We start from the raw sequence: 13,254 nt of genomic DNA on the forward strand, positions 1-13,254 counted from the left end.
ACCTTATTTTGTCAACATGGTATAGAACTGTTTAACAGTTACATGTAAGAAACTGGAATTAGAAAATGAAACCAGAGTAAAAATAACCATTAGCAATTTATATGCAGTCCTTTAATTTTCAGTCCATGCAGAAGGTAGAGGGTAGAAGTGGGGAACAAAAAGTTTACCTACACATTATCAATCAACAAGAATAACTTTGCTCAAACCATAAGCAAAACAAAAAGACAATCTGTAGAATGGGAGAAAATATTTGCAAATGATGCGACAAGGGCTTAATTTCCAGAATATATAAACAGCTCATACAACTTAACCAAAAAAACAAACAACCTGATCCAAAAATGGGCAGAAGACCTAAACAAGCAATTCTCCAGTGAAGACACACAAATGGCCAATAGGCACATGAAGCGTGCTCAATATTGCTAATTATCAGAGAAATGCAAATCAAAACCACAATGAGGTATCACCTCACACCAGCCAGGATGGCCATCATTCAAAAGTCCACAAACAATAAATGCTGGAGAGGGTGTGGAGGAAAGAGAACCCTACTATACTGTTGGTGGGAATGTAGTTTGGTGCGGCCATTATGGAAAACAGTATGAAGATTAATCAAAAAACTAAAAATTGACTTATCATGATTCAGCAATCCCATTCCTGGGCATATATAGCTGGAGGGAACTCTAACTTAAAAGGATACATGCACCCCAATGTTCACAGCAGCACTGTATACAATAGCCAAGACATGGAAACAACCTAAATGAATGTCCATCAACAAATGACTGGATAAAGTTGTGGTATATTTATACAATGAAATACTATTCAGCCATAAAAAATAAAATAATGCCATTTGCAGCAACATGGATAGACCTGGAGATCATCATTCTAAGTGAAGTCAGAAAGTGAAAGAAAAATACCATGACATCACTCAGGTGTGGAATCTTAAATAAATAAATAAATAAATGAACTTATTTACAAAACAGAAACAGACTCACAGACATAGAAAACAAACTTACGGTTACTGAGGGGGAAGGTGGTGGGAAGGGATTAAATTGGGAATTAGAGATTTGCAGATACTAACTAACTATATATAAAATAAATAAGCAAGTTTCTTCTGTACGGCACAGGGAACTATATTCAGTATCTTGTAGTAACCTATAATGAAAAAGAATGTGAAACAAATATATGTATGTATCTGTATGACTAAACATGTTGCACACTAGGAATTGATACAACATTGTAAACTACACTTCCAATAATAAAAATGAATATAAATAAAATAACTTTGCTCTTAAAATATAATTCACAACTTCCTACAGTTCAGAATGCTAAAACTGTTCCTCCTACAACTGAGCTACAAGTCAAATTCTATTACCATAAAAATTCCTATCAGAGAAAAGGATCTCTAAACTTCAGCTAAGCACAAACTTAAGTATTTTCAGTATTGATTTATTTTAGTATTTCTCAATTTTTTCATTATTGTTCCCTAAAGGAGCTTTTCAGACTTTTTCCCCTAACCACACGCTCCCCCATTACATTTCAATAAGATGGTCCATTGTATATTTGTTTACATACTGTACATGTATCTATGCTTTACACTTAAAAGGAGTAAGAAAAAAAAATGGAGGTAGAATTTTTCATCACCACCCCCAGAATCATTTCTCCCTCCTTTAGGGATGACATCACTCTCACTGAAAATACATGATTTACTTAATAAATACTGAGTGGTAGCTATATGCCAGCTATATGAGCTAAGCTATTCACCAAGGAAAAAGTCTACAATGGCAATACAATTTAGTTTTGTAGTTTACTATAAGAGTTTTGACCCAGAGAACTAAAATGAAATGGGCTTAAAAGATAGAGATCTTCTTCCTAGTGTTTGTACCTCATCAAGGGCTAGGCTCAATAAACTTTTGATGAATGCATGGAAGTTGTTAGCATTCTACATGGGGTAGTTTCACAACTTGTAAACGTCATTTAGCAAGATGACCAGGCTACAGAAATGTCGGCTTCCTATCTCTAATCTCACAGAACTGAAAATCCAACTCACTGCTACCTGAAACCTGAAATTTTCTGAAGTCAATTTTCCAAAGGAAACAAAAACACAAAACACAGCAAAAATGAAAAACTTAAACTAAAACAAATTTTAAATTTCTGTCACTAAATGCTTTGAGTATCTGATGAAAGATATGTTCTCTTTCTCCAGAAAAATACACATACAACTGCATTGTTCAAAGACTTTCTAAACTACATCTGTTGACTCCAGTTTAAGAACTCCTCCATTAAAGGAATATATAAACCACATACAATTTAAGTTTAAAAACAAAAAGTTTAAAATTTTTTTCATTTAAAATTTAACTTTTTAAGCTTAAAAGTCTAATTACCAGAAGCATTCTTTCTGATAATATAATGTATGTTAATATTAATTGTATTCTTGTAGATCAGTTTACCAAACAAAATAGATGAGGTAATATGGATAAAATAACAACCTATTATATATATATATTATATATATATATATAATATATATATATACACACACACACATACACACCTGTAATATCTAAATTAAAACCTCATTATTTACTAGACTGCATTATATATCATACAATGCTATTAAAACAGGCTGCAGTGTTTCAGGCTTTGATTAGAGAAACCTAAAGCCACTAACATCAATTTCAAAATGAAGCCAGGCCTCCACCTTTGGCACTTGTCACTACACTTATTAAATGGAAGAAACACAGGGACAAGCAGTCTCTTTGTGCTGCTTCAGAAGGAGACTAGCATGAAAATAAAATCCCCTGAACAAAGACTATAGCAACTTTGAATGATACAGTTTACCCTGATTAACAGCAGAAAAATTATCCTGATACAAAGTAGGAAAAATTTGCCTGAACATAAAGGAGTGCTGGGCCAAAAGTTTAACATTACATAACAAGACAAACACAGTATCTTTCGGGTCTTTTGAAACTTACACATAACTGACACTTTTTATAACAGGTTATTTCTTTAAACATCAGAAAAACTCTCCAAATATTTGATCAAAATTATTTCAAAAGTATAATTCTAAAAGATAGTCTCAAATGATCATACAGGAATGCTCAGTTTAAAATTAATAAATATCAAATATTAGTATGACTTACAAAATGAATCAGTGAATATTTTGGCCACACTGTGAAAGAACCCCGAAGCACTGAAAAGTGATTTCACTAATTAAAATCCTATTTAAAAGGTACAATCAAGTGGTTCAATGAACTCCAAAAACAAATTTTTGAGATCCTGTAGATCTCATACGTGTGTACTTATTCTTAAATACACCTGAAAAAATAAGTGAAATTGCAAACCTTTCAAAAATATCAACAGTACATAATTTGTATTAAAGGACTAACAAGATTCCAAAACTCAGAGTCTTTATTATACTGTACTAAAAATCTTAGCACATCCTGAAATACTGAAAATGTGAATTTCTCATTAAGAGGTTTGATATGCAGAGATGGTATATATTACTGCATGTATAGAAATGAGAACTTTTTTAAAAACAAGTTATCCATCTTGATAAGCACTGTAGTTCAAAGTAGCGACCTTGGGAAATTTACTCCAAAAATGGAGCACATCTTTGAGATCAACCTCTGAAGCCAGTCTAAAAGCCACACAAAAGTCAGTTCCATCATTTTAGTTAAACTTAACTATTTTACCCTAAACGTGTATTATCCAGCTCAAGCACTTTATTTTTCAAGATGCAGTGTAAAATTATCGCATTATGGTTCTTTTCTGCAAGCATTAAAAACATGAGTAACTGGCTATCTTTAAAAGGAGACTTTACTAGAAGGTTCTTCAATTTACAAAACTGCAAAGTGTCTGGAAAATCAAGACGGAAAAAAGACAGCATCAAAGGGCTAGGGAGAAAGAAGCTAAAAGAACTAAGTCAGAGAACAGTCTGATCCACACGACACTCCTCTGATAGGTCTCCAAAAAACCCCACAGCCTGCTCTGCTCTCAAGATCCAAAGCCCCAAGAGAAAACGTCTGAATGGACAAGTCTAAGTCTGACTGCACCACAAAAGGAAAGGGGTAAATGCTTCAACAGAGCATCCTGGGGCTATACACATTAAGGAGAGCCCTAAAAGTAAGACAAAACCTGGGGAAGACGTGGTAGAGAGTAAAACAATAAATGCAACAATCCAATCAGAACCATGGGAGAGGACTATGTCTCTCTCCATTTCAGGGAGCTCTGAGGCTCAGAGAGTTCAAATAACATGTAAAATAAAGGACACACCTCCAACCAGGGCTACACTGTCTATTCCACATGTACACTCTAAATTTACCTGGCCATTTAAAATAACTAAATACAACTTTAAAGCACTAAGATTTGCCACGAATGAAGACATTTCAAAGTATATGACACCAGTTATTTCAGATAATTCTCAATGAGGCATTCTGAAAACACTCTACTGCAAGTCTCTATGGAAAAATCAAATAGGTTGGGGAAGGGAAACACCTGGCTCTTTTGGTGCCCTTCCCTCTCAAACACAGAGAATGCAGAAATCTCGCTAATTATTTGGAAGTTGAATTCAACTTTAAACCTATCTGCCACCCTTGCTGTGGCCTCCGAAGATTCACTTCAACACCTATGTCCTCTGCCCAGACTGAGCACTGGAATTCCCAGAAGGGATAGGCACCTGTATTTTAGTAAAAGCCAGAAAGGAAAATCATTTAAAAAAAATACATGAAATGAAACCCACAGTAACTTTAGAGTCACCCCTAATAGGTAATTTGAAGCCAGACCATCTGCTTATTGGCAGGCAAGCTGAGCCTTCTGTTCAGTAAAGGGGTGAGGGGGGAGAAAACTAAATTCAGGATAGAAATCAAAATAATTATTTTCAATGTTGTAGATTGTGTATGTGTTAAAAGTAAGTTGTAATGCAATGAGAATGAACAAACGACAACCTCACACAATACAGATGAAGCTCACAAACAATGCGGAATAAAAGATACAAATCAAAGTACGAAAATGGGCAAAGTTATTCTATGCTGAATTCTGAAGTCAAGTGAATGGTGACCCTCGAGGACCAGGAAGAGACTGGAAAGGAAATCAGGTGGAGCTTCTGGAGAGCTGATCATGTTGTTTCTTGATCTAGGCGCTGGTTTAACAGGTGTGCTCAGTTTGCAAAGATTCTTCACACATGTGAACTTTTCTGTAGGCTTATTATTCAACAAAAAGTATTTTTAACAAGCCATAAGTCTCAGCATTTTTAAAAAGTCAAACTAATTTCACCATTTCACAACTTCTTCAAAATTTTTCTTGATTATTTTGATTTCAAATAAGGTTACGTCACATATATACAAAATGTGTCCATCATGAATGACCTAACCTTAAAATTTAGCTTTTAAATATCTTAAAAGCTATCACTAAAAATGGATGCTAAGTTAAAACAACAAAAATTTAAAGCAATGGATTTATTAAGCTGTGTTTTATGGCTAAAAAGTTTAGAACTTGTTAATATTCAAACTTGTTAAAATTTAGTAAGTTAAAATCTAATATTAACAAGCATAAATGCCTAGAACATACATCAGAGAGTAATTCCTGTCCTATGAAAAGAGTGATACAAGTTGAAGACACGGGGGGGGGGGGGGGAATCTCCCAAGGAGAAAAACATGAATAGGTAAGTTGCCAGGGCTAGTTATTAGGTAAAGATGTGAGGACAGGGGAAAATACACAGGCTAATCCCTAAAATCTAAATCTAAAGCAATGAAAAGTCCCAGCCCCACCCACCTCCACTTCAGCTCCCAGGACTCAACCTGCAAAAGGGAGGGAAAAAAAGTTTCCCTACGTGGTTGCTGAAGTTAGTAAGAAATGTCTAGAATTAGCTAGCGTCTGGACCTTGGCCGTGACACGGAAAGTATAGTGACCCTTGACACAAACACAACAGATGGTTTCCATTATCTACCACCAAATAACTTCAAATTGTCTAAATTTTAAGTACCATTAAGCTTCAACAAATAAATCTTTAAATAATCTTCATGAAAACCAATCACAGAAACACAGCATGTTAATATGCCTCTGCTTAAACATTTAAAGTAACACGTACTTGAAAAAACAAAAGTACTTTTCCACCATAATTTCTCATTTAGTGACTCAGAAGTCCAAAAGCTAATTTTGGTTTTAACTTTAAAGTTTTAGTTTTACAGAAAGAATGTAAGCACACCGAAGTCTCAAAAACTGTAAAACCAAAATGTTCACTCAGGAATAGATGACTTGTTTTCTTATTTTGCTTTTTTTTTTCTTGGCAGGGGGGATGCAGGGGGTTTGGGGGGGGAGGGTATTTTCTATAATGTTACTTTTGTCCCTAAGGAAAAAGATAAAGACTTGAAGAGAAATGTTTACTACCAAGATTCTAAATTGTGAAATCTAAAAATAAGTTGAATATATTCTAAAATCACATTAGTAGGACATTATACTTTGTTTTTTCAAAGAACAAAAAGAAATTTCACACATAGCCTGCTTTCATCATAACTCAGTAATTAAAAAACTGGAGGAAAAAAAAAAAAAACTGATACCGGGCCCCTTTCATAGCCAAAAGGACATCAACTTTTTCAAGTGATCATCAGTAAAACCTGAGCAAATTGAACGCCCAGATATTGCAAATACACTACACATTCCCATCAAGGTAAAACTTAAACTCATTAGATTACTAAATATCAGGAGTACACAAACAATCCATATGAAACTCACCTATTTCTGGTAAGTTTTGGTGAAAAAAGACTAAGCTGTTTAAAGAAGAATTAAATATTTTTTTGCCCACCTCTGTGAATTGGGAAAACTTTATTTTAAAAAAAATCAGGTATTTTTTGTATTCGACTCAAAATGTGCTGTCTGTAGTTTCCATACGGAGATAAAACAAACGTCTGGGACCCCCTGACCATACATTGTACATTCATCTGTCCGACCCTCTGCAGGTCATAAAGCATATCTAGCAAAATGTTAACTATAGTACCTAGGAGCTGAGTATATACATGTCCACTGTAGCATTTTTCTCAAATTCTCTGTGTGTCAACATTTTCAAAAGATACTGGTGTTAAAATAATCGTTTCAAAGTCAGAGTAAAAGTATCTATCGAAACTTTAGGCCTTCCATCAAATCACAAACCTAGCACTTCAAGCACCCCCACGAAAAAGCTTTTAAGACGGCACTTCTTTCTTGAGAATACTGATAAAATGTAAAAGCGATGCTAAAAATGATTTCTCACCCAAACCAAGTTTACCTAGAAAGTCACTTTCCCAGAGGTTTCATGAGAATTTTGTTGGATTTTTAACTTTATCAGGAAAACAACTTTTGCCTCCATTACCATTTCACTGACATTTTTTCAAAATTCCAAACCGTACACCTTAAGTTGTGTTTCCTTTAACCCCCCAGAAAGCAGATTCGTGGACCCCTCCCAGGTCCTAAAACCTGCAGAGCCCCTGACTCCGGGGCGTTGGTTGATCCTGGTGTTTCACTCTAACTCGCAGTCTCCAGGTGGGAACTGTATATACCCTGGGGTCTACACGGGTTAAACACGCGGAAAAAGAGCGAGGAAGAAACAGGCTGCCGGGCAGTCAAAATGAAAGGAGTGACTGTGAAAGGAGAAAGGGAAATCCAAGAAATCTGTGCGGGGAGGATCTGGAAGCACTGGGCCAGCTGGGCGCTCAGCTCGGAGGGCAGACGCGCGGCGCGGGTGGCCGGGCTCCCGCCTGGCGCCCGGGCCCCGCGCCGGCCGCCCCCGCCCTGCCCGCCGCGCTCGCACCTCTCGGTCCTTGAGGCCCAGCAGGAGCACCTCCTCCATCAGGGTCAGCCGCGTTTCCTTGGAGTCGCCCTTGTCGTCGTCGTCCTGCTCGTCGCGGCGGCTCTGCGCGTCGTCCTCGCCGTTGCCGCCGCCGCCGCCCCCCGCCCGCTCCTTGTCCGCGGCGTTGCGGGAGGCCTCGGTGCGCCGCTGCACCAGCCCGGAGCTGCGCTGGGTCAGCGAGGTCATGGCTCCCGCCGAGGCACCGCGCCGGGCCGACAGGGACGCGGGACCGGCCGGGTATCCCTCTCGCTCCCTCCGCGGGCCCCGACCCGGGCTTCCGTGTTAAACCCGGGCGCTGGGGCGACCTCCGTCGGCAGCGGGGCCAGTCATGGGGAGACGGGCCGGGGCGAAGCGGGCGGGACGGGCGTCGGCGGGGCAGGCGAGGGGCTCGGTCCTCCCTGCGGCCGCGGCCCCCGAGGCAGCCAGAGCTCCGAGGCGGAGGCGAAGGAGGAGGAAGCGGCGGCGGCGCCTTTCCAATATGGCGGCGCTGGCTGACGTCACTGGAGGATGTGGCACGGGCTGCGCGGGGCGGGCCCGGAGGGCGCCGGAAGCGGCCGGCTGGGTCCCGGCGGGCCGGGCAGAGGGCGGGGACCGGACGACCACGATGGCCCTCCCCCCGGCCCCTGGGTCTCCACGGCTCGCCCTTTCTATGAGGTCCCTTCGCCGCCCGGCCTGCGCGGTCCCCCTCCGGTGACGTGTCCTTTTTCTGCCCGCCTCTCCCTGTGCTCCCCGCTCCCCAAGAAACCGGGGCTGGAACCAGGGACTGGCAAGGCCGCCACGAAGCGGGGCAGCCGCGGCCTCGCCAGGGTGGACCCTGCTCGGCCTCCAGCTGTGCCTTTAGCATCCCAGACACCACCGTCTTCGGAATCGAACTCGATCGGCGCTGCAGGGACCCGCCTTGGAGTCCAGGGTCCCCAAGAGACGCTGGAAGGACTTTGCTCACCGCTGTAGCGGGAGGGAAGAGGGCGCGCTCTCTGCCCGGATTCCCAGACCCTTCAAAAGGGGCAACTGCCTTTAAATGGCTTGAAAGTGAACATGGAGTGCTTCTGGGTGTATTAGTGTATGAAAAAAGAGGTTAGAACAAATTGATTAGTTTTGTTTGTAAAGCTTTGTTCCTCACTCCCGACTTGTAAAAATCACAGGGCGCAGTGAGTACAGTTAGTACTGCACATACCAGTACGCTCGACCTTAACGAACTTTTTACTGAGACAATAAACCGGTTGGATTTCATGCCACGTCTTTGTACACATTAAATCTCCTTCAATGTAATTACTAGGTTAAATCCTCTTGGCGTACTTGACAGTTTTGTGCCAGTTACGTTAAAGAATAGATGTCAAACTTGAAAGTGGAATTTGGAGAGCCAGAAGAATGGAGCTTATAAGTAAAACATTACCCAAAAATGGTAGTGTGTCATCCGATATTATTTAAAATCAACAGTGACCACAGACTGGTTACAGAACGATTTAGGTAGGAGAGATACTGTAACAGGACTTAAGCTATAATAAACGGTAAACGGTAAACTCTTCCCATCCAACATTCTGGCTACAGAGTTCTTCCCCTTCCACAAACCCATTATCCAGAACTCACACTTCACCGTCACCACCCGGTGCCCTAAAAAGTGAGAATACTAAGTCTCTTGGGGTGGGGAGGAGGCGGCAGGGTGATCATAAAGTAGACCCTCCTTTTTTCCTATCTTTTTGGACAAAGGTCAATTTCACCTCAACCAGTTTTTCACATTCACATCCTGTTCAGCTTTTTTTCCCCAACTTTCATCTATCTCCCAGTTCTTTCCCTAATAGTTTAAAACATGTTTCTTTTTAAAAGAGATACAATTATTTGATTAATATAGTCAAATACACAGTTTAAAACAATGTAAAGTTAGATACAGTAAAGATCTTCCTTCCAGCCCTGGCCCTCTTCGCCTAGTTGTTCCTCCCTCCCCAGATGATTTTGAAATATGTCAACTAATTCTCTGATAGTCCTCTCAAAATGTGAAGCTTAATTCCCCTCCCCTGGCATGTGGGCCAAACTTAGTGACTCTCTTCACGTATAGAATGTGGCAAGCATGATTGTGTGTGACTTCTTAGACTAGGCCACGGTCTTTGCGGGTTGTTCCATTTCCGTCTCTCTCAGATCGTTTACTCTGAGGGAGGCCAGTTGCAACCTTATGGAGAGGTCTAGTTGGGAAGAAATTGAGGCCTCCTGCCTAACAGCCTTGTGAGTGAGCTATCTTGGAAGTGGCTCTCAGACCCAGCCAAGCCTTAGGTAACATCTTGATTGCAACCTCATGTAAGTCTGAACCTGTATCCCCAGCTAAGCCATGCCTGAATGGCTATAAAAAAAACAAGTGAGAAAATAAACATTTGTTGTTTTTTATGCTGCTAAGTTTGGAATAATTTGTTATACAGCAATAGGTAATAAAATACTTAGGCACATACAAACACAATGTTTAAATGTCTCTTCAAGCAAATATGAAAATATGTTTTTCTTACCTTTTCATGCCAGTATTAGCACATTGTACACATTGTTTTGTATCTTGATTTTTTTCACTTAATTGATGTTGGAGAGCTTTCTATATCAGTATTAAGGAACTTCATGATTTGTTTCAGCTGCTTCATATTGTATTGTATAAACATACCTTTTTTTTTTTTCAGTCAACGCCCCACTGATGGATATTTAGGTTATTTCCAGTTCTTCACTATTATAAACAATGCCATAATAATGAATAGCCACACACGTTTTGTCCACAAAAATAGATGCCCATTGTCCTTCTGTTCATGCACCAGTACCACACTCTTGAAATTATTGAGACTTTACACAACATTGTTGCTCTTTTTTTTTTTTAAGAGTTTTCCTAGCATTTTTTCCTTGCTTACTTTCCACAAGGAAGACTTCAAAATCACCTTTCTCTCTGGAAAGAAAAAGGGAGGGAAGGAAAGGAGGGAAGAAGGAAATAAATGATATTTGGGGACTGAAATACACATTCCTAATAATAATGACTATGTATGTATTGACTGCTGAGGATGTGCCTGGCACGTTTTCCAGTCACCTCCCCGCCACCCCTGGAAGAACCTCGCAGACTAGGTGATGCTGCTGCGCATGGACTCCAACCGCCTCCTGCAGTGCGGCCTGTCAACGCCACGCGTCATGCCCAGGCAGGTCAACCTGGTGGACAAAAGTTCCCCTTTCTCTCTCCAAAAGGGTTGTTTTGAGATTGTTTATACAACTTCTCATGGCACATAGCTACAGCAAGCTCAACAACACATTCTAGATATGGCTCTCCCTCTTTCATCCCTCCCTCCCCCTCTCCCTCGCTCCTGTTCCTGGGAGTTGTACTCCATAACAAAATGAGTAGCACAGAAGCCTTTGTCTTAGGCCCTGCTTTCTGGGAATATCAGACTGAGACAGCCATTTTACTTGTAAAGAAACTGAGGTTCCAAGAAGTTAAGTCATCTGCCCAAGATAACACATCTGGCAAATTGTAAGCCTGTATAGGTCCCTAATCCAATCATTGAACATACGTTTATATGTATACATATTTGCTGTACACCAGGCACCATACTGAGCAACGAGGATGTCACAGTAAGCTAAAAGAGACAAAGTCATAGCTTTCATGAGGCTCTTTAGTGAAGGGCACAGACACTAAGCAAATCATCACACTAATTTATGAATAAATTGAGAAATGCTTTGAATACATTTGAATGCAGAAGGAATACAGTACTATGAGAATATGTGTTCTCAAATACATGAGAAACTCATATTTTATCTGGGACACAAGGAAAGCAACTCTGAGGAAGCAGTAAGCCAAAGAATGAACAGAAGTTAACTAAACCAAATTGGGGTTGGTCATTCCCAAGAGGAAAGAGTACAAAGGCCCTATGGCAAGAAAAGATCATGGGATGATGGAGAATCAAATGGAAGACCGTTTTGGCTGGGCTGAGGGGGAGAGTGTTGTTAAAAGTAATAGTGACAGACAAGGGTCAAATCATTCAGTGCTATAAGGCCACTTTAAGATTTTGGTCTCTTTTCAACTGAACACAATGAGAAGCCTTCAAAGGCACTTTTAAATACCCAGTACGGGGAAGGATGGGATGGGTGAGTGTGTGATATTATCAGATTTGCATTTGGAAAAGCTCACCAGATATACTAAGGAGTTTGTCACAAGGGATACAGGAGTCAGTTCGTTTTGCAGTAGTAACTTGGTAACATGGTAACTTAATTTTGATCACAGAATGAGAGACAGTAAGATGTGAAAATTTTCAAGAGATACTTAGGAAGTAAAATTGATAGGACTCAAAGGAAGATTGACTATATAGAGTGGGGTAAAAGGGAAAGAGATTTTCAAGGATGAATCCCCACCTCTGACTTGTGTGAGAGTGGACAGGAGCGCTGTTCACTGAATAGGGACCACAGAGTACTGACCAGGCTTGCATGAGTTTATCTCAGTTGAGTTTTTGATAAGCATATGAAACTTCCAAGAGGAGATGCTCTGTGTAAATAGTTGAATGCACATGAGCTTTCTGTTTCAGCCTAATAAAAATATCAAAACACCTAGAAAAGGAAACTATAAAAGCACCAGAAGAAAACTATGAGTAAACTCTTTTATAAACTTGAAGAGAAGGCTTTCCCCCATAACTCAGAATCCAATAAAATTTTTTGAAATAATTATAGATTCACAGGAAGTTGCAAAATTAGTACAGAGAGGCCTTGTGTACCCTTAATCCAGTATCCCACCAATAATAACATCTGATATAACTGTACTACAATACCAACACCATGAAAGGAATATTGATACAATCCACAGACATTCATATTTCCAGGTTTTAAAGACACTTATTTGTGTATGTGTAGTTCTGTGCAGTTTTATCATATGTCTAGATTTGTATGACCACCATCACAATCAAGATACAAAACTGTTTCAGCACCACAAAGATTCCCTCATGTTGCCTATTTAAGGTCATGCCCATCTCTAACCCCTAGGAACCAGAAATCTATTCTCCATCTCTATAATTTTGTCATATGAGAACGCTATATAAATGAAATGATAAACTAGGTAGTCTTTTGAGTTGGCTTTTTTCCACTCAGCGTAAATTCCCTTGAGGTCCGTCCAAACTGTGTGTATCAATAGTTTGTTCCTTTTTATTGCTGAGTAGTATTCTAGCCTATGGATGTCCCATAGTTTGCTTACCCATGCACCTATTGAATGATTTTTGGGTTGCTTCTAATTTAGGTCTATTGCAAATAATGTTGCTATGACCATTAGTGTACATGGTTTTGTGCAGGCATAAAATTTCATTTCTCTGGGATAAATACCCAGGAGTGCAATTGGGATCATATGGTAAGCGTATGTTTAGTTTTTTTTTCAAACTGCCAAACTTTTTCACAGGGACTGTACCATTTTACATTTTTACCTCAGCTTTATTCTAAAGAACAGCAGT

At 39.9% G+C, this 13,254-nt stretch overlaps 1 protein-coding gene across 2 annotated transcripts in view; it reads right to left on the reverse strand.

The window, feature by feature from the left end:
- The window catches only part of GOLPH3 (golgi phosphoprotein 3), a 43,598-nt gene extending 35,311 nt beyond the window's left edge, over nucleotides 1-8,287 (reverse strand). The window contains exon 1 of one of the 2 annotated variants that reach the window (XM_032470612.1): nucleotides 7,778-8,287. In XM_032470612.1, coding sequence (XP_032326503.1) covers nucleotides 7,778-8,002 — 225 coding nt within the window. In that variant the 5' untranslated portion in view covers nucleotides 8,003-8,287. The remainder of the gene's footprint in view (nucleotides 1-7,777) is intronic. The other variant, XM_032470620.1, reaches the window with a different exon arrangement.
- Between the last annotated feature and the right edge of the window lie 4,967 nt (nucleotides 8,288-13,254).

This window comes from Camelus ferus, chromosome 3, assembly GCF_009834535.1.
Source record: "Camelus ferus isolate YT-003-E chromosome 3, BCGSAC_Cfer_1.0, whole genome shotgun sequence".
NCBI classification, from domain to species: domain Eukaryota; kingdom Metazoa; phylum Chordata; class Mammalia; order Artiodactyla; family Camelidae; genus Camelus; species Camelus ferus.